The 26,590-nt window shown below is 47.9% G+C and overlaps 1 protein-coding gene across 6 annotated transcripts in view; it reads left to right on the top strand.

Moving 5' to 3' along the window:
* NOS1 (nitric oxide synthase 1) overlaps nt 1-26,590 on the top strand; it is a 169,029-nt gene that overhangs the window by 67,680 nt on the left and 74,759 nt on the right. For 5 of the 6 annotated variants that reach the window (XM_035098441.2, XM_035098442.2, XM_035098445.2 and 2 more), the window contains exon 2: nt 13,622-14,721. The exons of the other annotated variant lie outside the window; for it this stretch is intronic. In XM_035098441.2, the coding sequence (XP_034954332.2) occupies nt 13,982-14,721 (740 nt within the window). In that variant the 5' untranslated portion in view covers nt 13,622-13,981. The remainder of the gene's footprint in view (nt 1-13,621; nt 14,722-26,590) is intronic. 6 annotated transcript variants of the gene reach the window in all.

Genomic DNA, 26,590 nt, shown 5'->3' with positions numbered 1-26,590 from the left:
GAAAGTCTCCTGCATTTCTGTAAAAAAAAAACCACCCCCCATCAATTGGTAAGAAAAGACATGGATCATAATATCTAAGAGCTGAAAGGGTTCCCAAGGGTCGTCCAACCCTCTGAAAACCTGCCCCCAGCCAGACCTGGGTGGGCTCAAACCATCAGCCTCCTGACCCATTGCACCAACCATTCCATTCACAATTTTCTAAGAGTGGAAGGGAATTTTGGTGACATTCCTAAGACATGGGCTCCGCCCCCCGCCCCCGCCGTCATAGCTGCCAAGTTATCCCTTTTTTAAAGGGATTTCCCCTCATGCTGAATAGGCTTCCTCGGGAGAAAAGGGAAAACTTGGCAGCTATGCCCGCCGTTACTTTCAAGATGGTGGAGAATTTGTATGAGCGTCTTTTTTTTAATTACATAAATCAGGAATAGTCAAGGCGGTGCCCTCCATATATTGTTAGACTACAACTCTTACTTTATTTTATTTTATATCTATATTCCAGGGCTGGCCAACTCCCAAGAGACTGCAATCTACTCACAGAGTTAAAATCTGGTAGTGATCTACCCACTTTTGGGGGTTTCAGATCAAAGTTGATGAGCTTCTTTTCTTTTCTTTTTTAGGAAGGAGGAAGGCCCATTTTGGGGGGGTTCAGATGAAAGTTGTTGAGTTTTTTCAGGGAGGAGGTAAAATGTTGAGCTTTTTTTAGGGGAGCCACAGTTGTTCAGCTTCTTTGGGGGGAGCCAACAATCCACCAGTGATCTACCACAGACATCCAGTGATCTACCAGTAGACCACAATCTTCCTGTTGGACATGCCTGCTATATTCTAAGCTTCCTTGATATATATACTTTGGAGATGGAACTGGTATCCTTACAGATGCCACATGATAATAATAATAATAATAATAATAATAATAATAATAATAATAATAATAATAATAAATATATTATTTATACCCCGCCCATCTGGCCGGGTCTCCTCAGCCACTCTGGGCGGCTTCCAACAGAAGAATAAAACACAATAATCTATTAAACATTAAAAGCCTCCCTGAACAGGGCTGCCTTCAGATGTCTTCTAAAAGTCTGGTAGTTGTTTCCCTTTTTGACATCTGTTGGGAGGGCGTTCCACAGGGTAGGCGCCACCACCGAGAAGGCCCTCTGCCTAGTTCCCTGCAACTTGGCTTCTCGCAATGAGGGAACCGCCAGAAGGCCCTCGGTGCTGGACCTCAGTGTCCAAGCAGAACGATGGAGGTGGAGACGCTCCTTCAGGTATACTGGACCGAGGCCATTTAGGGCTTTAAAGGTCAGCACCAACACTTTGAATTGTGCTCGGAAACGTACTGGGAGCCAATGTAGATCTTTCAAGACTGGTGTTATGTGGTTATGTGTTATGTGGTCTCGGCGGCCGCTCCCAGTCACCAGTCTAGCTGCCGCATTCTGGATTAGTTGTAGTTTCCGAGTCACCTTCAAAGGTAGCCCCACGCAGAGCGCATTGCAGTAGTCCAAGCGGGAGATAACTAGAGCATGCACCACTCTGGCTAGACAGTCTGCAGGCAGGTAGGGTCTCAGCCTGCGTACCAGATGGAGCTGATAGACATCTGCCCTGGACACAGAATTGACCTGCGCCTCCATGGACAGCTGTGAGTCCAAAATGACTCCCAGGCTGCGCACCTGGTCTTTCAGGGGCACAGTTACCCCATTCAGAACCAGGGAATCCTCCACACCTGCCCACATGATACCATGATACCTGTTCCACATTCATAACAGATCAATATTTTAGTATGGTAACACTTACACCTACATCTGAAGGCAGCCCTGTTTAGGGAAGTTTTTAATGTTTAGCGCTTTGTTGTTGTTGTTGTTCTGTTGGGAGCCACCCAGAGAGGCTGGGAAAACCCAGCTAGATAGGTGGGGTATAAATACAGTATATTATTTTTATTATTATTATTTATTTTTATTATTATTATTTTATTACACTTTGGAACTCCCTGCCTATTGACATCAGGCAGACTCCTTTGCTGTACTCTTTTTGGTGCCTGCTAAAAACATTTTTCTTTAGGTAGGCTGCCCAGCTGGGAACACGGCCCACGGGGTGTGCAAAATTCCTCTCCCAGCCCTACATTGGCTAGCGAAAGGAGACAGCAAGTTCCACTGCAAGGCCCATCCGGCAAACCCAAAAGATCTCCCCGCCCTGTTCCGTTCATTAACCAAAATATATATTGGGCAAATTAATCAGGAGCCTTTCTCCGCTAATACATTTAGAGTGAAAAACTTGCATTTATTAATCTGCCACAAATTAATCAGGAGCTTCCTCTGCAAATACATCAGGAGCTGGAAACGTGCAAATATTAATCGGTTGCGTGTGTGCATATACACAAATTAATCTCTGCAAATAAGTTAACAACAATATTAGCCGGAAAGGGGGGGGGAGAGCCTGCTTCAGAGGGTACATGTTTTCTTGGCAGGTTTATTTAAATGTTCTGGAACCAGGAAATATTATTTTGCAAGTCACAAAAATGTGACGCTTTGGAAGCAGGTATTCCTGAGCCCTTAAAAGGTGGGACAGTCAAGCAACTGAACCAGCCCAGCCGTGGCCCAGTCACCTGCCGTTTTATTTCCCAGTGATGGATAAGCAAAGCAGCAAAGGGGGTGGGGGACCAGGAACATTGGCCAGACCACTCTGCTCCTATATACCGTATATACCGGTATGTAAAACTCTCTCCTGGTTTTTAAAGCAAAGCTGGCAGCGAGACAGATGGCTGCCAGTGAGTCATCTCAGTGCTCCATTTTCAGATCCTGTGCACAGCCCAGCCGCGCAGATGCTTTATCCCGTTCCTGTTTGCCAGATCCACTTGGCGTGTGTGTGTGTGTGTGTGTGTGTGTGTGTGAAGATATCGAAATTAAACCGGCATAAATCCATCAGCCTCGGGGCCTCTTTGACTAGCGGCATAAATCCCCCGGAAACTGATTGAGCGAGACAATTGAGAGCGTCTTAAATCTGGCTCGTAAAAATGAATGCCATTAAACTAGGAAAGACGGATGGCGAAGGAGAGGCGATTGACTTTGAGCGGAGGGAGGTGGCAGCAGGCTGCTGTTGAGGGGATCCAGGTATGCGGATCCAGTGTTTCGTTCTGTTAGTAGTTTAAGCGACACTTGTCCAGCAGATCAGTCTCTCAGGCCTGGGAACAACCTGTTCAGCTGCAGTATGTGGTTGATTATGCCAAGGCAATGAATGGCCTGATTTTGAAAGCTCCCTTGCTGTGAACTTCAGAGACTCTCGCCTTCTGTCCTTGAGCGCCTTAGTTTTCTCTTCTCTAAAATGGGTCCATAATGTTAAAGGGGGTTCTGCACCACCAAACTCGGTCTGCCGTTATACAGCCCTCACCTGCCTGCCTTCTTGCTTGCAACCAGTCGAGGGGGCAGCCCTGGTTGTCAGCTTCCTCCTCCGTAGTCTCAGTGGATAATTTAACAGGGAGGCAGATAGGGGACAAAACTAGAACTAGTTGAATCAAGGTACAGAATGTACCTTGATTCCATCATCTTTGTTGACTTTCTGTATATTTCGTTTTGCAGTATTGGCTTTGCAAGGTCCAGAAATACGACCATATCACTCTGGAGTAGGGATGTTGGAGAATTCTATCCGAAATGGAGATTGCTGCAGTGTGCACGTTTAGTTGAGATCAGGAACAGAAATGACGCAAGCAAATACCAGCGGTATTTGCTTTTATTGCTCTCTCCCCCCCCCCCAGTTCGCAAAGGTTACATAAATATTCACATTGTTTTCTGCATTGCTTTCGGCGTTCCACTTCCATTGAAATGCATTGATGTTAATTACGCAATTGATGGTGCTAGCTTCAGTGGAAGCAGGTTTCAGAAGAAGCTGAAATGTAGAGGAAGAGAAGCGGTGCTGCTTGCAATGTACACAGCACAGGGCGGAGATCACTGCCTGGAGCAAATAGACTTATCCTGTCTTGACTTGGGGATAATGTTTTTGTTCTAATGCTTGAACCTTGTTTTGTTCTGTAGTGTGCCGGGATCACCTTTTTTTTTGCTAAGCAGTTGTCCTCCCCGCAGTAGGTTTTGAATGGTTCCCATCTTCCAGTCTCTGACACCAAGCAGGGAAGGGGCGGCACAGATTTTGCTACAATTCTATGATTCTGTGTTTCCATTGCAGAAGGATCTAAGGCTGTGTATGCAACTCTTCTCCCTCTTTCCAATGTTTGGGTTGTGGGTGCCAATAATCTACAGTAGTGTAGATAATTCGGATATGCAAATTCAGACGTGCCGAGTCCCTTTGTGATAGTCACAGCCATGGCCCCTCACAGCCACACCCCTTCTAAGATAATTGTATAACCTTAGAAGGTTGCATAATCTGATAAACAACAACCACAATAATTACGGAGGTATCGCAACAGGCAATGCAGATCTCCACATGTTGCCTTTCAGCTAGATCTATTTCCCCTTTTTAACATAAATTGATTGTTTTATTGAGATTTTCTGAGACAATTAAGGAATAGATACTAAAAAACACAGCGTACACAACAAATCTTGACTGTAGTACTTGGACTAAGTTCACTGTCGAGATCTACTCTATTCTGGGAACGTTCACGGCCCAATGATTTGGAGTGTTGTAATACCTTATTTCAAAATGACTGAAGTTATGTTTTTCTTGAAGTTTCATTGTGCCTAACAGCTTTCAGACCATTCACTTGACACTGAAGCACCTTGTATTCAGTGTTCCTAAATGCTTAGCTGTAGAATGTACAGAACAACTCCTCCTCTGTATTCTTCCTGTGTGCCTTCTTAAGAACGACCCCAGGAGCCAATCCTCAGGAGCTGACTCATCTCCTTTCACACTGATTGGCTCTGATCAGCACCCAAGGTACACGCATTCAGCTGGAGGCTGAGATAGTTGACCTTACAAGGTCTCTTTCCATATCTGCGATTCTGTCTAAATAAGCCACAGTGCTGTAATACCGTTTTCTAGAGGGCAACCAAAATGTCATGAGCAAGCTTTTCAAAACTCATCAGGCAAGATGTTGAACAGGGTGGGGAAAGTGGGGTTGAGGGTAAGAAATTATGACTTCATTCCAAGCCTGCAGTTCTTAAAATGGAATGCAGGAGGCATCCTGCAATGCAGACCTAATTGGATTAATCTCACTGCATGCAAGACAGATATTCAGCGAGACTTCAAGACAGCTAGGATAAAAAAGAAAACCAATTGTCACTCGTACGCATTTCTGATTCCACCAGACAAAAGAAAAGGCAATAGTGATCGTCATTCGTACAGATTCCTGATTCCACCTGAGCAGAAAAACCACAAAACAATAATATCAGCATCCATACACATTCCAGATTCCACCCAGACGCAAACAAAATCCTCTGCCGCCTAGTGGTGAAATTAAATAATGACATTATCCACAGGAAGCCAAAGTTGGTGGAATTGCCAGGTCCATTGTAGGCACATACCATCGGGACGCGGGTGGCGCTGTGGGTCAAACCACAGAGCCTAGGGCTTGCCTATCAGAAGGTCGGCGGTTCGAATCCCCGCCAGGGGGTGAGCTCCCATTGCTCGGTCCCAGCTCCTGCCAACCTAGCAGTTCGAAAGCACGTCAAAGTGCAAGTAGATAAATAGGTACCGCTACAGCTGGAAGGTAAACGACGTTTTCATATGCTGCTCTGGTTCGCCAGAAGTGGCTTTGTCATGCTGGCCACATGACCTGGAAGCTGTACGCCGGCTCCCTCGGCCAATAACGCGAGATGAGCGCCGCAACCCCAGAGTCGGTCACGACTGGACCTAATCGTCAGGGTTCCCTTTACCTTTACCATCAGTTTCCACAGGCTAACTCAGTGGCAGCAGGATTAGCACCACCATAAGAACATCAGAGGAGCCGGCTGGATCTGGCCAGTGGCCCCTCTGATCCAGCATCCTCTTCTCACAGTGGCCAACCAGATGCCTCTGGGAAACTTGCAAGTGGGACCTGAACACAAGACCATTCTCCACTCCTGTGGTTTCCATCAACTGGAAACATTGCTGCCTCCAACCGCGGAAGCAGAGCCTAGAGAAGCCATGAATAGCCTTGTCCTCCATGAATTTGTCCAGTCTTCTTTTAAAGCATGGGGCGGACAGAATTCTGACAGCCACCTACGGGAAGGAGCTGTATCCCAGTGGTTAGAGCATTTGCTTTGCATACTGAAGGTTCAAGGTTCAATCCCCAATGGCCTCTCCAGTTAGGGCTGGGAGAGTCTTCTCGCCTAAAATCCCAGAGAGTCACTGCCAGTCAGTGTAGGCACTAGACTAGACTAGGCAGCTTCCTGTGTTCCAAATTGACACATCAAGTTTTGCACTGCTCAGTCCTTGTTTTGCCTCCTGCTCCAGCGCCTTTTACAGTGTTGCGGTTCTTTCTGGAAGCTGTCGGCTTCCAGGTTTTTTATGGGTGTGGGTGATCTCCTAGCTGCTTCCTCTTTCATATGTAAATAGCGGCATCACCATCAAAGCAGTCAGATGGCTGTCTTTCTCCCTTTCAGGCTTTGTTTTGCATACTCGCAACCAATGCCAGGAAAGGTGTTCATGATATTGTTCTAAGGGGTTATTCAGTTGCGTCTTCCCTATGCCGTCTAGCCAATGACCAGACCTGCCCCAGGTGGACAGGGTAGCCAGTTCAGCTGAGGAAAGTCCCGCTTGCCCCAAACCGCTGGAAACAAGAAGAATAGCAGCTCAGTCGGCAGAGCATGCTGGAATGGTCCCTGTTTCCATCCCTGGCACTTCCAGGTGAGGGTGGGAGAGACCCTTGTCTGAAACCCAGGCGAACTGCTGACAGTAGAGGTGATTAGCAGCCATTGATAGCCTTATTCCCCATGGCTTTGTCTAATAATCCCTCTTTTATAGCCACATAAGGATGTTACTGCCTCCTGCGGGAGTGAGTTCCATAGTTTAACTGTGCGCTGCAGGAATTACTTTCTTTTGCCTGTCCTGAATCTTCCGACACTCAGTTTCGCTGCATGGTCCTGGGTTCTGTGAGGGGGCTGGAGAACTTCCCTCTATTCAAAATTTAAAAAATCCTTCAGTAGCACCTTAAAGACCAACTAAGTTTTTATTTTGGTATGAGCTTTCGTGTGCATGCACACTTCTTCAGATACACTTGAAACAGAAGTGTCAGACCCTTATGTATATACAGAGGGTGATGGGGGTGGGTGGGAATGGGTGATGGGCTGATGGGAGTGATAAACCTGTAGATGGCTGTTAACGACTGCTGATGACTGCAATTAGTCCTGGGGGGGGGGGGAATGCAAGGGCTGAGGCGCTAAAGAAAGCTTGATCATGCATAATGAGATAAGAATCCGATGTCTTTATTCATCCCAGGTGGCTCCATGGTTTTAAGCTTGGTAATGAGTTCCAATTCAGCAACTTCTCTTTCCAATCTGTTCCTGAAATTTCTCTGTAATAAAACAGCTGCTTTGAGATCTTGTATAGAATGTCCTGGGAGATTGAAGTGTTCTCCTACTGGTTTCTCTGTCTTATGGTTCCTGATGTAATAAAAACTTAGTTGGTCTTTAAGGTGCTACTGAAGGAATTTTTTTATTTTGCTTCGACTCAGACCAACACGGCTACCTACCTGTAACTTCCCTCTATTCACTTTCTCCATCATGCCTAGGGGAAGGGTGAACGATCTAAGACTCACCTTTGGAAACTGGGCAACGCTTTCCTGAAACAATGTTAAGGGGAATTAGAATCTTTCAAGGTAACGTGGGGTTATGTTCTGCTTTTGCAAAGCATCTATTTTTGTGCCAGCTCTTTTACCTTGATGATGTGGTTTTCTTCCTTCCTTCTTTCTAAAATAATGCAATAAATGAGTACTTAGCCAAACTAGTCATTAATTTAACTCTTGGCATTAGCATCCAGCAGCTGCCAAATCAGACTGGTTTTTGGTGTGTGTGGTTTTTTTAACGCACCTAAGGCTACGTTCCCGTAACTTGACCTGACATGGTTGGTTGGCAAAGTCAGGGTTAGCTCCCTGTTTCTGAATGGCACAATTCAACCACAGTTATGAAACCTATTTACTGGAACTCAGGTGTTTTGCGTGTTGCTGTTGTTTTTCCAATAATGAGATTCTTGTATTATGGCAGAAGGAGAGGAGAAAGAAAACTCCCATCTGCTTTCTCCAACCTGCGCATAATTTTATGACTGCGGACACTGTGCCCTTATACAGTATCAAAAACTGACCTCTAGTTTTTGTGCCTTATGTAGATTCTTAATTCCATTGTTGTCCCCTTGATGCATTCACTGGGAGGTGAGGGTTGTCGCAGCTAGAAGTCAACATGGTCTTGACCCAGCTTACCACACACTGTGAGAGGCTTGCAGGCAATGTCTTTTTTTTTTGTATGCAGGCCCCCACATACTAGAATAAATGCGACTTAACTTCAAACAAGGCAAGAAACAAACTCCCCCCCCCAGAGAAAGAGGAGGAACTCACATCTGGAAAGAGTGGTGTTTTCTGCCTCTTCAAGAGAGTGGAGCTAGACAAAACCCACTTGAGGGCACCCTAGTGCCTCTCAGGACCACTGTTCTGGTGGGTACCAATGGTACTAATAATAATCATAGAATCGTAGAGTTGGAAGGGACAATGGAGGTCATCTGGTCCAACCTCCCGGTACTTCTGAAAGTTCTTCTTCGTGTGGCACATGGTTTAACTATGGAACTTGCTTCCATACGAGGCAGTGATGGCCACCAACCTGAATTGCTTTAAAAGTTGTTGTTTAGTCGTTTAGTCGTGTCTGACTCTTCGTGACCCCATGGACCATAGCACGCCAGGCACTCCTGTCTTCCACTGCCTCCCGCAGTTTGGTCAAAATCATGTTCGTAGCTTCGAGAACACTGTCCAACCATCTCGTCCTCTGTCGTCCCCTTCTCCTTGTGCCATCCATCTTACCCAACATCAGGGTCTTTTCCAGGGAGTCTTCTCTTCTCATGAGGTGGCCATGAGAAGAGAATCCTTTAAAAGAGGATTGGACAAACCCTCAAGCAGGAACCGAGCACAAGAGCCTTCTCCTCTCCTGTGATATTCAGCAACTGGTATTCAGAAGTATTTCTGACTGTGAAGGCAGAGCTGAACCATCATGGATAGTAGCCATTGATAGCCTTGTCCTCTAACAATTTGCCCAGTCCTCTTTTAAAGTCGTCTAGGTGGCTTCCTGTGAGTCTAACTATGCACTGCGCGAAGAAAGTCATTTCTTTTATCTGCCCTGAATCTTCCAATATTCAGCTTCAGTGTATATCCGCCAGTTCCAACACTGTGGGAGAAAGTCTCAATGATGTCCCTTCTCTTTCTTGAGGTTGTGAGGATAGAACCTAATACAGTTGTACCTTGGAGGTCAAATGGAATCCGTTCTTGAAGTCTGTTCGACTTCTAAAACCAAAGCGCAGCTTCTGATTGGCTGCAGGAAGCTCCTGCAGCCAATCGGAAGCTGCGGAAGCCCCATCGGACGTGCGGCTTCCAAAAATAATTCTTAAACCAGAACACTCACTTCCAGGTTTGCTGCGTTCGGGAGCCAAACATTCAAGAACTAGGCTGTTTGAAAACCAAGGAATGAGTGTAGAGGATTCTTGTTTCTGAACTAGTCGCCAAGTGTCTTTGTAAGACAAAAAATGGCCTTAACTGACCACTTAAATGTCCTCATCAGCATCCCAAAAGAATGTGTCAGGTTGCAAGAGCTACCACTAAGTGATGGGGCCCTCCAGGTTAATGGTGGACCTTTCCTCCACCCTCCCTCACCTGGCCCGCTAGGTAGGAGAACAAAAGCCATTGGGGTGCAGGTGAGCTGAGCTGCAAGCAGGCTGGATGCTGGAGGCACAGAGACCTGCTTGCTCTGTGCTGGATCCAAACCTGTGCTGAACGAAAAAGCAAGATCTGTTGGGGGTATTAATGGCCGTGAGCCTCTCCATCTTATTCTCAGGTTGTACTTACGTGTAAATGAAACCATATGTCCTAAAGGCAACACACAGTAGTCCCTGCTAACCTTTATTCCAAGGGAAATGAACCTGAAACCCCTGGAGGTTCTTGCTGCTTGGAGATGAGGGTGGTGTATGATGATATGAATTTGGGAACGGGGAGAAAACTCATCTCCGGAAGTGGGACATTAGTTCTGTTCCAATGATTGGCAGAAAATGTACAAAGCTGGGAAGCTGGATCATTCTGTGCCCTCGATGGCAGCGAGAGCTCTTCCTTGGGGCTCTGCCCTGGGAGATTTATTTTTTTATTTTTGCTGGGCTGGAAAAGCTTGCGAGGCTCTGATCTCCCTCCTGACATCTCCGTGGAAGGAGGGAGCGAGGGGGAATTTATTGGCAAGCTGACATGTGATGGTTTCTAATGGGGTTGCGTGTCTGGCAAAACAACCTAATGACCGCGGTGTTGACAAGCAGCCTTCTTGATTTGCGGCTGCCTCCCCTCCTGGTCTCCCGCCCCCTTGCGGGCTTCCTTTTTAAGATGGAGCCGCTGGCGGCTGATACCTGCCAGCCCATTAACAGCAGCTCCTGCCGAGGGAAACTAAGGGACTCGGAGGCAGGGGAGCTCTTTCCGGGGGGGGGATCTTGTGACAAATTGGTACACCTCCCTCGTGATAGGTAACGGCGGGAGAGATGCAGGAGTGAGTTTGCAAGAGAAATTTAGCCCAGAGGAGAAAAGTAGGCATAAGCAAGAAAACAAGGAGAACTTGGGAAGCTGGCTTACCTTGAGTCAGTCTGGTCCCCCTGCTTTCCCCCTCTATCCTTCCCCGGTCGCCTTCCCTCTCTCCCTCTTGTCTGATTCATTAGTTAATGCCTGGGAACTGCTGTGTTAAGTGCAAAATATCCTTGCTGTCTAACTAGTGCTGATAGAAGGGTTTCCCACCTCGACTGGTTAACTGACAGTCCTCAGAGTTCCTGCGCTCAGTGGCGTACCACTCTTCTCTTCTTCTTCTTCTTTGTCTTCTTCTTCTTCTTCTTCTTCTTCTTCTTCTTCTTCTTCTTCTTCTTCTTCTTCTTCTTCTTCTCAAAGCGGCTAACATTCTCCTTTCCCTTCCTCCACCACAACAAACACTCTGTGAGGTGAATGGGGCTGAGAGACTTCAGAGAAGTGTGACTAGCCCAAGGTCACCCAGCAGCTGCATGTGGAGGAGCGGAGACGCGAACCCGGTTCCCCAGATTATGAGTCTACCGCTCTTAACCACTACACCACACTGGCTTTCTCCTAGCTTTTTAACCCACATTGCCAAGCCTGTTCCAAGAGGATGGCTGGTGGATAGTACACATGCTGTACACAGGGAAACAGCTGGGCAGGGGCTATCGCTGACTGCTTCTTCTCCCCCAGCATCTAATGCCTGAGTTAGCTGCCTCACTCTGCCTAACAGCAGGGCCTGCTTACACCAAGGCCATTCGTTCCCCACCCCTCAGTTCAAAACATGAGTGAAGATTGAACCCATTTCATAGGTGGAAAGGCTGAGGCTGAGAGTTCTATTCCACCTCGGTCACCTGAGAGTGCAGGGATGGATGCGGGGACTGAACTCCTTCCACACAGAGATGCAGATTTGTCTTTCCCCATCTTTACTCTCTCTCACCCAGAGCTGTGAAAAGAGCTTTTGAGCCTCTTCTCTCTCCTAAATGTCATGACAAATCCAATTCTGCAAATCTGCACCATTTGACAACTTCAATGGCTTTGCCCGTCCGCCCACTTTAGAGGCTTCTCCCTCCCCCCCCTCCCCCCCAAAATCCCTTTTTTATTATTTATAATGAGCTGGCAGAATCAATGAAATCGGTGACAGCTGCAAAGATGTTACACTTCATTGTTTCTGTTGTCATTCATTTGGCGGGATCTTTAGAAGAGAAGGATCAGAGAAGAGGATTGACTCCCAGGAAGCGTCAAAAGGCGGGGGTGGGGGAGAATTGTAAATCCACCTGCTCCTAAGCTCACCACACACAGCTCAGAGCCCCGCCCCACCCTGAAGTTTGAAACTGCATCTTCTACCAGCGCCAGCAGGGGAGAACCTTGGGCTCTTAAATTTCAGCCTGTTTCCCTGTAGCTTCACTTTTCGCAGTGAGGGAACCGCCAGAAGGCCCTCGGAGCTGGACCTCAGTGTCCGGGCTGAACGATGGGGTTGGAGACGTTCCTTCAGGTATACTGGGCCGAGGCCATTTAGGGCTTTAAAGGTCAGCACCAACACTTGGAATTGTGCTTCGAAACATACTGGAAGCCTTTAGGACCGGTGTTCTATGGTCCTGGCGGCCAAGTCCCCAGTTGAACTGCTGCGTTCTGCATTGGTTGTAGTTTTCGAGTGACATTCAAAGGAAGCCTCACATAGAGAGCCTTGCAGTGGTCCAAGCAGGAGATAACCACATCTGAAGCTTGCAGATACAGTCGTGCCTCGGGTTGTGAACACCTCGGGTTACGAACAACTTGGGTTACGAACTGTGCAAACCCGGAAGTATTTATGCCGCGCGTGCATGCGCAGAAGCGGCACGCACGATTTGCGCATGCGCAAAGCGCAAAAATAGCACTTTGCGCATGCACAAAATGGCGGTTCGGGTTACGAACTTTTCAGGTTACGAACTGCGACCCGGAATGGATCGCGTTCGTAACCCGAGGTACCACTGTATTTAACAGAGCCAGTGCTTTTTTCTATCCAGCGTGATACCTTTATTTTTAAAACACACACGCAGCTTTATTGCAGTCCACAGACCCAAAAATGCACAGTACAGCCAAACCTTGTGTGCAACATAATATATACCAACAGTTATTATGGTGTAAGATTGGCCTTGCTAGCCAACAGGGGAGCTTCAGCCTCTACATACCAATTTCTGATTTGTACAGCCTCCGAGAGGAATTTTGCTACAGCCAGTGTAATAGCATCAACCTTATCCACAAGGACAGTAGTGCCCAAACTTGGCCCTCCAGCTGTTTTTGGACTACAACTCCCATCATCCCTAGCTAACAGGACCCAGTGGTCAGGGATGATGGGAACTGTAGTCCCAAAACAGCTGGAGGGCCGAGCTGCTCAAGGAGAGCCTTGATATGGAAGGAGTCAGCCATTTCAGCTTGTTCTGTTAATATTGGGTTGATTAGATGCCGTCTGACCTGTTTATACAGGCCGCAGTGTAATAGATTGATTGATATTGATTACGGCCATTGGCCCATCACACAAAAATTTCCCATACCAACATATATGTACTTAAACCTCCAAATTTAAAACAGCCAAAAACTACAAAAAACAAACAAAACAAAAACAAAAAAACCAACAACATACAATACAATAAATTTGCAACATAAACATCGCCCTCTGCTCATAAATTAATAAAAGACATCAATGTTGATATCACCTAATTAGATCCTAAAACATAAATAATGGTTTAAAAGGGTTTTATCCGAGCCGCACAGGAGTCCGTTTTTCTTCTTTAGGGATAGGACGCTGATCAAGAATCTGGCAACCGTGTGTGATCTTAAGGGGTCTTCATCATTTAGTAGATATCTCAGTGTAATAAAATGTGTTTCATACATTCAACATCCTGAGAACGTGGGCACAGCCCATCTTGGTACGGGGCACCAGCCAATCTTCCCTTATTGTTCTTCTCTCCCCCTCCTCCCTTTCCTGCTTTGTAGGTAAGGAAGATGTAAAGCGGACCTCCGAGGCAAGTCCCCAGGAGTGTGTTCAGCAAGCCCCATATTTTCAGCCGGGCCAATGCCTGTCTCTGTTCACACCTTCCACAGAGGTCTGTTCGCTTTGTCGTATTCCAAGGCTGGGGGACCCGGTGCTCCATCAGAACTGACATCCAGCAACTGATGTCTTGCAGAGGCATTCTGGTCATTCGAGGTCTGGAGAATTGGGAACCTTCAGGTGAATAGAGGAACCGCCTTCCCTTCCCCTCTCCCTCCAGAGGCTGCAAGCCAGCCAGCCAAGACAGGGCCTGCGTGCACCGCCAGCTCTCGGTCTCCTCATTCAGAGAAGACCCGAGGACTACAATGGAAGAGAGTGTGTTCAGTGTACAGCAGATCCAGCCCAATGTCATTTCCGTGAAACTCTTCAAGCGCAAGGTTGGGGGTCTCGGGTTCCTGGTGAAGGAGCGTGTCAGCAAGCCGCCGGTGATCATCTCGGACCTGATCCGAGGAGGGGCGGCTGAGCAAAGTGGCCTCATCCAGACAGGGGACATCATCCTCGCCGTGAATGGGCGCCCCCTGGTGGACATGAACTATGACACCGCTCTGGAGGTCCTGAGGAGCATCGCCTCCGAAACCCACGTCGTCCTCATCTTGAGGGGCCCGGAGGGCTTCACCACGCACCTGGAGACGACCTTCACTGGGGACGGGACGCCCAAGACCGTCCGAGTCACCAGGCCCCTGTGCGCCACCTCCCCGTCTCTGGTTGACCTCCCGGCCGGCCTCGGGATCCACACCAAAGATCAGCGGCAAGGAGGTGACCATACAATGGGGGGTTCTGTCAGCTCTCGGTGCACCCGGGAGAACGGGCAGGGGGACGAGACCCTGGTGCACGTCAACGGGGTGATCGCTGGGTCCGTCCCCAGGGACTCTCTGAAAGGGAGCGGGGACGTTTCCGACTGTTGCCTCAACGGCAGCGTCGAGAGCAGCGAACTGTTGAAAGAGATCGAGCCGGTCTTGGACCTCCTGAAGGGCAACAGCAAGGAGCTCAACGGAGATGCGCAACCCAGGATGGTCACAAGAGACGCGGAGGTCCAGGTGGATGGGTAGGTCCCTTGGCTGCGCACCTTTGGGGATGTGATATGCAGAGAGCCACTGTGGTGTAATGGTTAGAGTGGTGGGCTTAGGGCCTGGGAGACCAGGGTTCGAATCCCCGCTCAGCCACGAAGCTCACTGGGTGACCTTGGAGATCTCTCAGCCTAACAACCTACCTCACAGGGTTGTTGTTGTTGTGATGAAATTGGGAGGAGGAGAACCATGTACACCGCACCTTGAGCTCCTTGGAAGTGAAAGGTTGTACAGTATATAAATATAATAAATAAATGTGTCTGTAGGACTTGGTTCCTCAGAAAGAAGCAATGAGAGCAGGAATAATAAGGGCTATCAACCGTTTTATTCATGTTTTTAGTTCATTTTTATAATAATTTATGAATGTGTATATATCTATATCTATATCATCTACCGGTATATCTATCTATATCTGCATTTTAATGTTGTATTTAATCTTGTTTTTAAGTTCTATCTTAATCAATTGTTTTATATCTAGTGTACCCCGCCTGAGCCCACTTTTGGCTGGGGAGGGCGGGGTATAAATAAAATTATTATTATTATTATTATTATTATTATTATTATTATTATTATTATTATTATCTGGCCTTTCTTCCAAGGAGGTCAAGTTTATTTTCCCCTCTCTCCATTCTATCTTCACAACAGTCCTGTGAGGTTGACCACTTTTAGGCTAAGTGACAGTAATTTGCCAAATTTGCTTCATGGCAGAGTTGGGATTTGAATGCTGATCTCCCTGAGTTGATTTTATATATGTGTGTGTGTATTGGGAAAGCTGTTTAATGGATTTAAGCTTAGTTTTATCAGAATTAATCATTTCCCTTCTTATTCGAGATTCTTATATCCCGGCCTACATCCGGTTTGGAGCTCAGGGCAAATAGACAAATGACAATACAAAACAGCGCATTTTAAAGAGAAATTGTTACTGCCGATATAGATGTATTTTTACCAAACGGCTTTGAAGTTTTTCGATCTGAAATGTGGGGTTCTAATATGGCAAATAAATAAAACTTCCTGCCGCCAAAGCTCAGCAGAGGCACTTCAGGGGCAGGGACTGGGGGGGGGGGGCTTTTGCTGGTGTAATGTGCAACATGCCATTGACCCAATAATAGTGCGCTGGATTTATACCAGACTGTCCACGCATCATTGGTATGTTACTCAGGTTATGTCCCATGAATGCAAGGCAGAATATACTGGAGAGAAAGCAACCAGACTGGTACAAGATTCAACACCTGGTGCATAGCTTCCAAGTCTCCCGTTTTCCCCGGGAAATCCCCGTTTTTCCAGCTGTTCCTAGCTGAAAAAACGGATTTTTTTTGTTTTTCCCCGGTTTATTATGGCGCGGTGGCCATTTTGGAACTGGGCGGAGCATGCTCAGAAGCGACAATGCTCCGCCCAGTTCCAAAATGGCAGCAGGGCTACTTCTGGTCTGCTATTTCCGGCCCGGTCCCTTATTTCTCTGACAGCAACTTGGCAAGTATGACCTGGTGGTTCTGCTATGTCAGGGACTGGACTGAGGAGGAATAGTGGGAACCGCTGCCCCCCTCCTCCTGAACCTTCCCAAGAAGAGGAAGGAAGTCTTGATTTGCAGCGGTGGTTTGCCATATAATATTTTATTAATTCTTAACAATACAATAATCATATTCATCTCCTTATTTTCCATATTTTATCCCTTTGGCTTTTTCAAGCCTTGACTTCCATCAAATCCGTCTTATGATTTTCTAACATTTGTCTCTAATATCTATATTTCACTTATCGATCATTGATTTAGGTTATGACAAAAAATTATCACTAAAATCCGAATTACAATGACTTTCCTTTTTTTATAACTTACAAAGCTTCTTGCAATCCTACCAACGTATTTATTTGGGTGCAACTGTCTTTCAAATAGTCTGTAAATTTAGTCCAATCTTTGATGAACTTCTGGTCCTGCTGTTCTCGGATTCTTCCCATCATCTTATCCAATTCTGCATACTCCATCAATTTCGCTGTCCATTCTTCTTTGGTCAGTAATTCTTCTTGTCTCCATTTTTGTGCGATTAATATTCTTGCTGCCATTGCTGCACAATGGAAAAGTTTTAAGTCTTGCTTTTTAATTCCAATACCTGTAATTCCTAGTAAAAAGGCTTCTGGTTTTTTAGCAAATGTATACTTCAACATTTTCTTAAGTTCATTATATATCATATCCCAAAAGCCTTTCACTTTCTTACATTCCCACCACATGTGATAAAAGGTACCTTCCTTTTCCTTACATTTCCAACATTTATTGTCGACTTGATAAATTTTTGCTAATTTTACAGGTGTAATATACCATCTATACATCATCTTTAAAACATTTTCTTTTAATGCAGTACATGCTGTAAATTTCATTCCTTCTTTCCATAATTTCTCCCAAGATTTGCAGCGGTGGTTTGAGGAAGGTCACAGCTCAGAGACAGGTGAACAGAAGAGTTGGGAGGTGATGGGAGAAGAGAAGAGGGGAGACAGAGACAGATCAGCCAGCTGACACATGATAACTGGAAAGCATTCCTGATCCCCCTTCTCCCAGAACCCGGCGTGCATTGAAAGTGGAAGAGCAAAAGACTCATATACGATTAACCCCTGGTGTCCACTGTAAAGGAGATTGGTGTTGCTAGGAAGGGAGGCATGGGCGTAGGCAGGGGGGCAGGAGGGGGCAATTGCCGCCCCTAGAAGCAGAGCCGCTGGCCAGCCTGCCCCGCTGCCCACCCGGTGCCATCTCCCTTCTCCCTGGCTGGCTGCAGGGCGGGCGGAGGGAAAGCCAGGCAACCGCTTTGCGCGGCTCTGGGGCTTTCCCTCCACCCGCCCCACAGCCAGCCAGGGAGAAGGGACGTCTCCCTTCTACCTTGCTGGCTGTGGGGCGGGCGGAGGGAAAGCAAGGCAACCATTTTGCGCGGCTCTGGGGCTTTCCCTCCACCCGCCCCGGCGATCGCAGAGGGGGAGGAGGGGATCGGAGGAGCCCGATTTCGGGCTGATCCTGGCGCCCCCTCGCCCCTACCGATCGCGGAGGGGGAGGAGGGAGTCGGATCAACCCAATTTCGGGCTGATCCTGGCACCCCCTCGCCCCTGCCGTTCGAGGAGGGGGAGGAGGGGGTCAGAGCAGCCCGAAATAGGGGTGTGGAGGGAAATAGGGGTGTGGAGGGAAATAGCAGCCCGAAATAGGCGGGTGGAGGGAAAGCTGGCAAGGGAGAAGGGAGCTTTCCTTGCCCCACTGTGACCCCTCCCCTGCCCCTTGGCCCTGCCCCTTGCCCCCACCCCTTGCCCCCCTAATTTTCATCCTGGCTACGCCCCTGAAGGGAAGGGGTAGCAGCCCAGTTGGAGCAACGCTATTATTTGGGCGGCTGCACCCTCCATATCTCTCCGTGAATCTTGAATAAATACATTGGCGAGAATGCCTTGTTTTTCTGTTTCCTGCTTCCAGTCGTGAGGCAGGGTCACCGGATTCCCAAGTCCGACTTGCTGCATGGTTCAGGAATGGTGGGTCTGAGTGTTTCAGAAGACTACACTAATAATAGTAACAGTAGTAATGATAATGATAATGATAATGATAATGCCCCGCCCATCTGGCTGGGTTGCCCCAGCCACTCTGGGCAGCTTTCAGCGCATAATGAAAACATAATAAAATGTCAAACATTGCAAACTTCCCTATACACGGCTGCCTTCAGATGTCTTCTAAAGATTGTGTAGTTCTTTGTCTCCTTGACATCTGACAGGAGGGCGTTCCACAGGAAGGGCGCCACTACCAACATGGTGAAAAAGATTACCTGTTCTGACCCTGCTTCTCTCAATATTTGCATAAAGCTCAAATGTGCAAAGACAGAGACTTGGTAGTTGCTTCCTGGTTAGAGGTAGCCAGCCCATCGCTAAAAGGACTCCACATAGTTCTCATTGTGGGGACGATGGTCCCAAGTCTTGCTCTAGCTGAAAGTGAGGGGCGAAAGCAGGAGGGACAAGTTTGCAGTCTGTGAGACCCCTTCTTGCGCTATGTGCTTTTCCATAAATGCTTTTGGTTAGATTTGTTTCTGAGACGCCTGCCCAGCTAAGCAGCCATTGCTAAATGGATGCATTCAGTATGTTTGTGAGTTTTCCCTGATAACATGCAGCAATTGGTTGGTCACTGTGTTATGGTTATGTTAAAGCTCTTTTGCATACTAATCACGGGCATAGCCAGGATTTCTGTTGTTTGGGGGGGGGGGACAACCACCTGTCACCATCCTCTGTCTGGCTCTGTCTAGCAGATTCAGAACGGCATTTCTCAACTACGGTTGTTTTACATTGCTTTCTTTTGACCCCCCCCCAAGCGCTCAGAAAAATCTGTAAAAATCTTCAGACACTTGAAAACTAAGAAGTTAACATTTTTAAAAAAGAACATCAGGGAGTACTTTTCATGCAGTTAACAAGCGTATTTTGCGAAATTAGGAGCGCACCTTTTTCAACTTATTTTTTTTAAAAAAAATCAAAACTAAAACAATTTTTCTTGGATTTGCTGAAAATCTTTCACGACATCATCCGAGTGACCTCAGTGAGCATTTTGATTTCAAATATTCTGATTATTTCTACTTTTAGTTTAAAAAAATTAATTGATTTGGGGGGGGGTCAGCTGCCCCCCTGCTCCCCTGGCTGCTCCCATTATACTTATGTATTGTATGATGTTGTGATGTCATGGATTTATTATATAAATATATAAGGTGGGTAAGGAGCCCTGCAGGATCAGGCCAATGGCCCATCGAGTCCAGCATCCTGTTCTCACAGTGGCCAGCCAGATGCCCAAACGGGGAAACCTGCAAGCAGGATCTACTCTATAGCTTGAATTCCACAGGGCAGTAAACTGACCTGGGATAGCTCAGATAGTAGAGCACGAGACTCTTAATCTCAGGGTTGTGGGTTTGAGCCCCACATTGGGCAAAAGGTTCCTGCATTGCAGGGGGGTAGACTAGATGACCCTCGTGGTCCCTTCCAACTCTATAATTCTATAAAACTTTCAAGATGCCCCTCTGGCTTCTGCATAATAGTTGCAGGATCATGCTCCTCAATAGCTACACCTTCTGCTTTGCATCTTCCCTTTCTGCGCAGCACTCTATATTTTCTTTGCTGAAGCAAGAAAGGGGTCTGTAATTCGGGGATAGTGACTTCCCTCTATTTGCTGGCTCTCTCTTTAAAAACAAAAACAAAAAACTGTCATTAAAGCAACCATCAGCAAATGATGCTAATTAATTAATGCTTGCAGCCCTAGTTTCATGGAATTAAAACTAAGTCATCAGTTTGACATACCTGTGCATTCAATGAATTCATTCATTCATAGTATATATATATATATATATATATATATATATATATATATATATATTTGCCCCAACTTGTTAAGATTGTCTCAGGTGCCTGTCTCAGAAAAAAAACAACCCACTTAAGAAAGCTGACAGGTTTGGCTTCTTGTCATCTTCCTTCCCTTCTCCCCCTGCCTTTCATTGTCATCTTTTCTCCATAACTGAACAGCAAGAAGGAAGTGATCAAAGCTGCTAGGATGGTAATCCCCTCCACACTTCATTCTGGATAAGCAAAGCCACTGAGACTGGATGGAAAGTCCTGGTAATGACATTGGGCGGTGCTCTCATTCTGCACCCCACCTTCAGGCAGGATTGGGAAGAGGAGAGTGACTTAGAGGGGTGGTCCTACAACAGGCCATCAGAAGCCAAATATTTGGCTAGGTATGGGCAGGGCTATTGGGACGCAGGTGGCGCTGTGGTCTAAACCACAGAGCCTAGGGCTTGCCGATCAGAAGGCTGGCGGTTCGAACCCCCCACAATGGGGTGAGCTCCCGTTGCTCGGTCCCTGCTCCTGCCAACCTAGTAGTTTGAAAGCACACCAGTGCAAGTAGATAAATAGGTACCGCTCCGGCAGGAAGGTAAATGACGTTTCAGTGCACTGCTCTAGTTTGCCAGAAGCGGCTTAGTCATGCTGGCCACATGACCCGTAAGCTGTCTGCGGGCAAACGCCGGCTCCCTCGGCCAGTAAAGTAAGACGAGTACCGCAACTTCAGAGTCGTTCGCAACTGGACTTAACTGTTGGGCTCCCTTTCCCTTTATAGACAGGGCTGGGCATAACAGGGGTAGCTCAGTCGGTAGATCTTGAGACTCCTAATCTCAGGCTCCTGGGTTCGAACCCTATGTGCTTTAAAAATACAGAAGCATTACAATTCTGCACCGTAGTAAACCCAGATTTGGCGGCAGAGAAAAGCCGCTATCAATGATACGTATAAATTCTGCAGGGTTTGTAGCATTGCACCCAGCAGTTTGCACCACTTCTTTTCGAAACAGAATTTTTTACAAGGTCCTGAAAAAGAATGGGGGGGGGCTGTGGATAGGGGTTCAGTGGTAAAACCACCTGTCTTGCATGCAGCACTTCCCAAGTTTTATCCCAGCTGGCATTTCCAGGTTTGGCTGGGAGGGACTCCTGTATGAAACTCTTGAAAGTTGCTGCCAGCCAGTGTAGGCAGTGCTGAGTTAGATGGACCCAGTGGTGGAGCTTCATGCTCTGGCACCGGGGGGCAGAGAGCAGGCGGGGCCAGGGCTGGTGTTCATCCTGGGGGCAGGGCGTGCTGCCCGCAGGGGCATGGCGCCCAGCACAGGGGGGAGGGCAGCTGTGACGGCACCCTACCGGGATCACGCTGCCAGGGGCGGTGCGCTCCCCCCCCCCCGCACAGCCTTTCTCCACTAAGGAGATCAAGGTGATGTACCTGGCTCTCCCCTCCCCATTCCATCCTCACAACAACCCTGTGAAGTAGGCTAGGCTGAGAGACAATGACTGACCTCCAAGGTCACTCACTCAGTGATCGTCCCGTGGCCCTGTGGGGATTTGAACCTTGGTCTCCTGGTTCCTAGTCTGACTGTCTAACCCCGTGGTTCCCAATGCGGGGCACACGCCCCACAGGGGGGGGAATTTGATTTTTAAGGGGGGCAATTTGGAAGCTTGTTTAGAGTTAATGGCCTTGACTTTTTGAAGAAGAAGAATTATATGTCACGGGGGGGGGGGGGCATGCATCAGGATTTTAGAGATGCTTAGGTGGGGCATGGCCAATAAGAGGTTGGGAACCACTGGTCTAACCACTCTGCCACACTGGCTCTCTCCTGTGGGACAGAATTATGACCACATCCCCAAAGGATGGAGAGCCTTGTGAGCAAAGACTCCATCTTCATCATTTAGGTTGCCTACCCCCTACTCCCTCTGTGGATAGGCAGTGGGGTGGGATCCTGATGGGAAAGGACCCTCCTGTTAGCAGCTAACTGTCATCCAGGGTGCAAATTCTGATGCCCCCTAGACATCATGTGAGATGCTAAGGAAAGACTTCTTCCCCACCCATGGCCAGCCATCTGTCACGGATGCTTTAGCTGAGACACCTGCATTGCAAGGGGGTTGGACTAGAGGACCCTTGGGGTCCCTTCCAGCTCTACGATTCTGTGATTCTATGAGAGGCATTGGGGAGGCATTCTATCTCCTCCCAGCTCCTGGGTAAAAATAGAGCATGGCTCATTCAGTGCCCAGTAACCTTGTTCTATTTTTCCCCCTTGCCTAAAGATGGCTGTCACCTCGTATATCCAGCTCCCAACGATGCCATCTAGATAGACCTCTGCGGCAAATTCCTTACAACCATTCAGAAGCATTTATTTACATATAGGAAGGGACATTGCTTGGCAGCAGTGCCCATGCATAGCACAGAGGAGATCCCGGGTTCAACCTCTGGCATCTCCCTGGGTAGGAAAAGCAATCAAGCTGCAAGCTTCCTTTAAGAGCAGTATGATTAGCCCCAGAGGCTATGGGGTGGCCAGTGGAGGCTAGGCCATTTGGGCAAATTGGAGCACTGCCCCACTGACCTCAACCTGCCCTCAGCCAACTCCCACCCTGCCTGCCAACTTCCTTACAACTAGCCCAAGAAATGGCACTGCCTGGCAGCTCCCTCTCCCTTAGTCTCAGTGGTGCTTTGTAGAACACAGCAGGAGGGAGGATGGGGACAAAACTAGAATTTGTTGCCTCTGCCTCTTATTGTTTCTGGCGCCACCTACTGTTAGCCTTTCTGCCTGTCATTGGTGCTGGCGCCACCTACTGTTGAGTTTCCTGCTTTCTGCCCCAACAGCCCCAATGGGCACCAGCCAGCACTCGGTGTAACCGAAGCTCGTGGGGTTTCTGGCGCCACCTACTGTTAGTAGAACACTTGCACTGCAGGCATCTAGTTCAGAGTTCAAGTTGGTTTTCCAAGGAGCCCAGATTGCCGTCACCAGTCAGTGTGGACAGCACACTGCTAGGCAGCTTCCTAAAATAGGTGACCATGAGATTTGTCCCCCGGCGCTGGTGGATATGTCTATGCTTGCTTAGCTTTCTTCCTGACATGCTAGTTGGGATTGTTATGCGCAGAGGCACAGTCAAATCATCTGCTCTGTGATTGGCGCATGGGCTGCACCAGTGGAATTAGCTGATACCCCCACGCAGATGGCTTCGGCTCCAAGTCGCCCTGTCACTCACCCAAGGAGGGGCGAACATCAGCCACGTGGCTGCGAGGAGTCCAGGATGACTCACTCTCTTGGAAACAAAAGCCAGCAGCATCAGCTGTGGGGTGGGGGACTCAGGTCCCTTAGGGGCAGTACACAAATATGCACAGAGAAAGAGGGAGAGGAATAAATAGCAGGCCAGAGTAGGGCACAGAAAGCTGGAAGGCTGGAGATGGATAAAATCTAATGCCTGGAGAGATGAGATATCCGAAATGAAACAGGTAGCTGTTGATTGCGGTTCGAGGACCCGCCCCCCGCGAGAAATAAAGACACAGCGACACATGGATTTGAGTTAATGGGTAAAATAAGGCCACAAATTTATTGGTTAGAGCAAGTGAGAGGTATTGGCTTAGGCATTGGACACCCTAGCAAGCATGACTCCACCCCGCTCAGCCGGGGGGGGGGGGTCATATAAGGTTAACACCCCGAGGGAGGAACCTGTTGATGCAAATACAACTGAAAGCTCCCCCGGTGTCACCAGGGGTCGTGCCACGGCCCTAGCCCCCAGCAGGGCATCGGACGGGATCCACGACTGCCGGATCCCTTAAGGGGATACCCATATAAGAGGAGGGTGGGATGATGGCCACAACCAGTCCTCAAACACACCAGACAACTCCATATTCCAATGCCTAACCGCCAAATACCGAAAGAAGTTGTGACGAATTGCTACGAGGTAGGCGAAAAAACCAATTAGCCAAATGGATAAAAAAAACTCCTACCAGGCCCCTTGGGCAACCAAGGCAACCAACCGAAGTCCATAGCAAGGTCAAAGCACACACACAAAGGGAAGACCGAAAGCAGGCATCCCCAAACTGCGGCCCTCCAGATGTTTTGGGCTACAACTCCCATGATCCCTAGCTAACAGGACCAGTGGTCGGGAAGATGGGAATTGTAGTCCAAAACATTTGGAGGGCCGAAGTTTGGGGATGCCTGACCTAAAGGGAGGGTGGGCGGGAGATCTGTCAGGATGCAGAGAGGAAGATTCCAACGCTGCCGCGCCGCTTTAAATGGTTGGGATAGGCTGCAGCAGGGGGCCGATACACGCCCCCCTGCTTGCCGCGAGGAGCGTGTCCCGCCCGCAAAGTCTCCCCTCCCGGAAGAGAAGAGATCTTATGGCATCTGATCTGCTGGCGACAGAGTTTGCAGGCAGGCCATCTTCCCACGGAGGGCAGGGGAGAAAGACAATTTGGTTCACGTTTAAAAGCCGTCCTGCCTCATTTGAAATCCTTTGGAATGGGCACTTCTCTGAATTTTCCAATGCACTTCTGCAGCCAAGTGTTGGCGCAGTGGTTAGAGTGCCAGACTGGGACCTGGAAGAGACCAGGGTTCAAATCCCCACTTGGCCATGAAGCTCTCACTTAGGTGTGACCCTGGGAACCAGTCAGGAACTCTCGGCCTAACCTACCTTGCAGGGTTTTTGTGGGGGCTTAAAGGAGGAGGGAGGGAGAACTGCGAACGCCACCTTGAGTGCCGTAGAAGAAAAGGTGGGAAATAAATGCAACAAGTAAATAAATGTGCTAGGGTAAAGTGTAAGTGTGCATAGATCAGTGAAAATAAGATTCATTCTATTAGGAGGATTTCACTCACAGGGTACATTCAATGCAGCTGAGTGTTGAAAGATTCAGGACAGATAAAATAAAGTACTTATTCACTCTGATATATAAGCTAGGTGCCAAATGTTTCCTTAAACCAAGCTTACATTCCAAATTGTAATGTCTAGTTGCCATTTGGGGGAAGATGACTCTCTTGTCTTATTTTTTAAAGGATGGACTGACTGCAATTGATTCCCAGTTAAACATGTGGCTAGTTCAGATGACAGCATTGAGCTGGGTTAAGAACTTTGAGAACTGAAAGAAGGAAAGTCACTTGATCCAAGGACAGTCCACATATCTATTGGCCTATTCCTAGTACCTCTCTCTTTTTAATGGTGATACAGACCATTCTTCACAACTGTGAAAAGGGCAGTGGGTGGGGTAACTGAAGGCAACCTCCAACAATTAACTATAACATTGTTGACTGCTCCTGCTCAGGCTGCGCAGAAAAAAAAAAACATTTTGGTTCCTGAAATTCATTCTGGTTGTGCAGATAAAATATAACTCATAGAATTCTACAGCATGGGGTATTAGTGTGTGCCAACAGTCAAGATCCAATGATCCCCAGGCATGCAATTCCAGGTGGTGGAGACGTCAGGAGCCATCCTGGCACCCAGGCACCTTCTCTTGGACGCAAGTGGTCGATAGCCAGGTGCAAAATGCGCCTGGCCCCTGGCTAATTTCGAACCCTGCCCATGGGAGGCAGTGGTGGCCCCCAGCTTCTATGGCTTTAAAAGAGGATTGGCCTAATTTGTGGAGGAGGAGAGGGCTAGCAATGGCAACTATCCACAATGGCTTCGGAATACAAGCTGTTGTAAATTGCAGGAAGGGAGAGAGTTTTTGTGCTTAAATCCTGCTTGTGGGATTTCCCATTTGGGCATCTGGTTGGCCCCTGTGAGAACAGGATGAGCCCCTGGCCTGATCTGGCAGGCTCTTCTTACATTGAACAAGTTGTAAGTTGTGCGTGGAAAACAATTGTGTTGTGAAAACCATTGCTCTGGAGTAGGATTAGTGGAAGGGACTAAGCTTCTCACCGAGGACTTTGGGTACCACCCTCAGGCACTTCCTGAGCTCTACGTTGTCCTTGCTGCTAAATCTTTTTATTTATTGCTTCTTTCTTTCTCCCTTTCCTTTCTTTTTCTAATTCTAAATCTGCCCTCAAGTACATCCTTGTGGGTTAGTTGGTAGAAACCAAGGCAAAGCCTTTGGATTCCCTTCGGTCCTACCTTTCCCTCCCACTGGGCACTTGAGCTCTTTATCTTTGCACATGATGGCCTCATGTTCTCGGGGTAGGAAGTGTTTGTCCCTTTCTTCTGGGTACATTTCAGACTTGCCTCTGTTAATTGCAGGCTGGCAGGAGGAGGAAGAGGGGGGGAGTTTCTTCTTTCCCTTTGATCCCCTAGGATGTGGGCCAAGCCCCACCTCTCCAAGACCCCAGATCCCCTTTTCAGCATGTTCAGATTAGATCAGCCTCTTTTCTTGCTCAGTTGAACTGGGATGTGCATGTCCTCAGAGGACTTTGGGGAAGGGAACGGGGGGGGGGGGACCTCAAGCACTTACCTTTGCCTGGCCTGCCAATCTTGAAATAGAAATCTTAGGGACTGGAAAGGGGAAGCCGTCCGATGGCTTGTGGAGCGATCTAACCAGGAACTGAAGTTCTCTTCCTCTTTGGGACTTTCAGACACAGCTGGGCAAGCGAG

Source organism: Zootoca vivipara, chromosome 17 (genome assembly GCF_963506605.1).
Source record: "Zootoca vivipara chromosome 17, rZooViv1.1, whole genome shotgun sequence".
NCBI lineage: Eukaryota > Metazoa > Chordata > Lepidosauria > Squamata > Lacertidae > Zootoca > Zootoca vivipara.
This window is presented reverse-complemented; position numbering and strand designations above follow the sequence as displayed.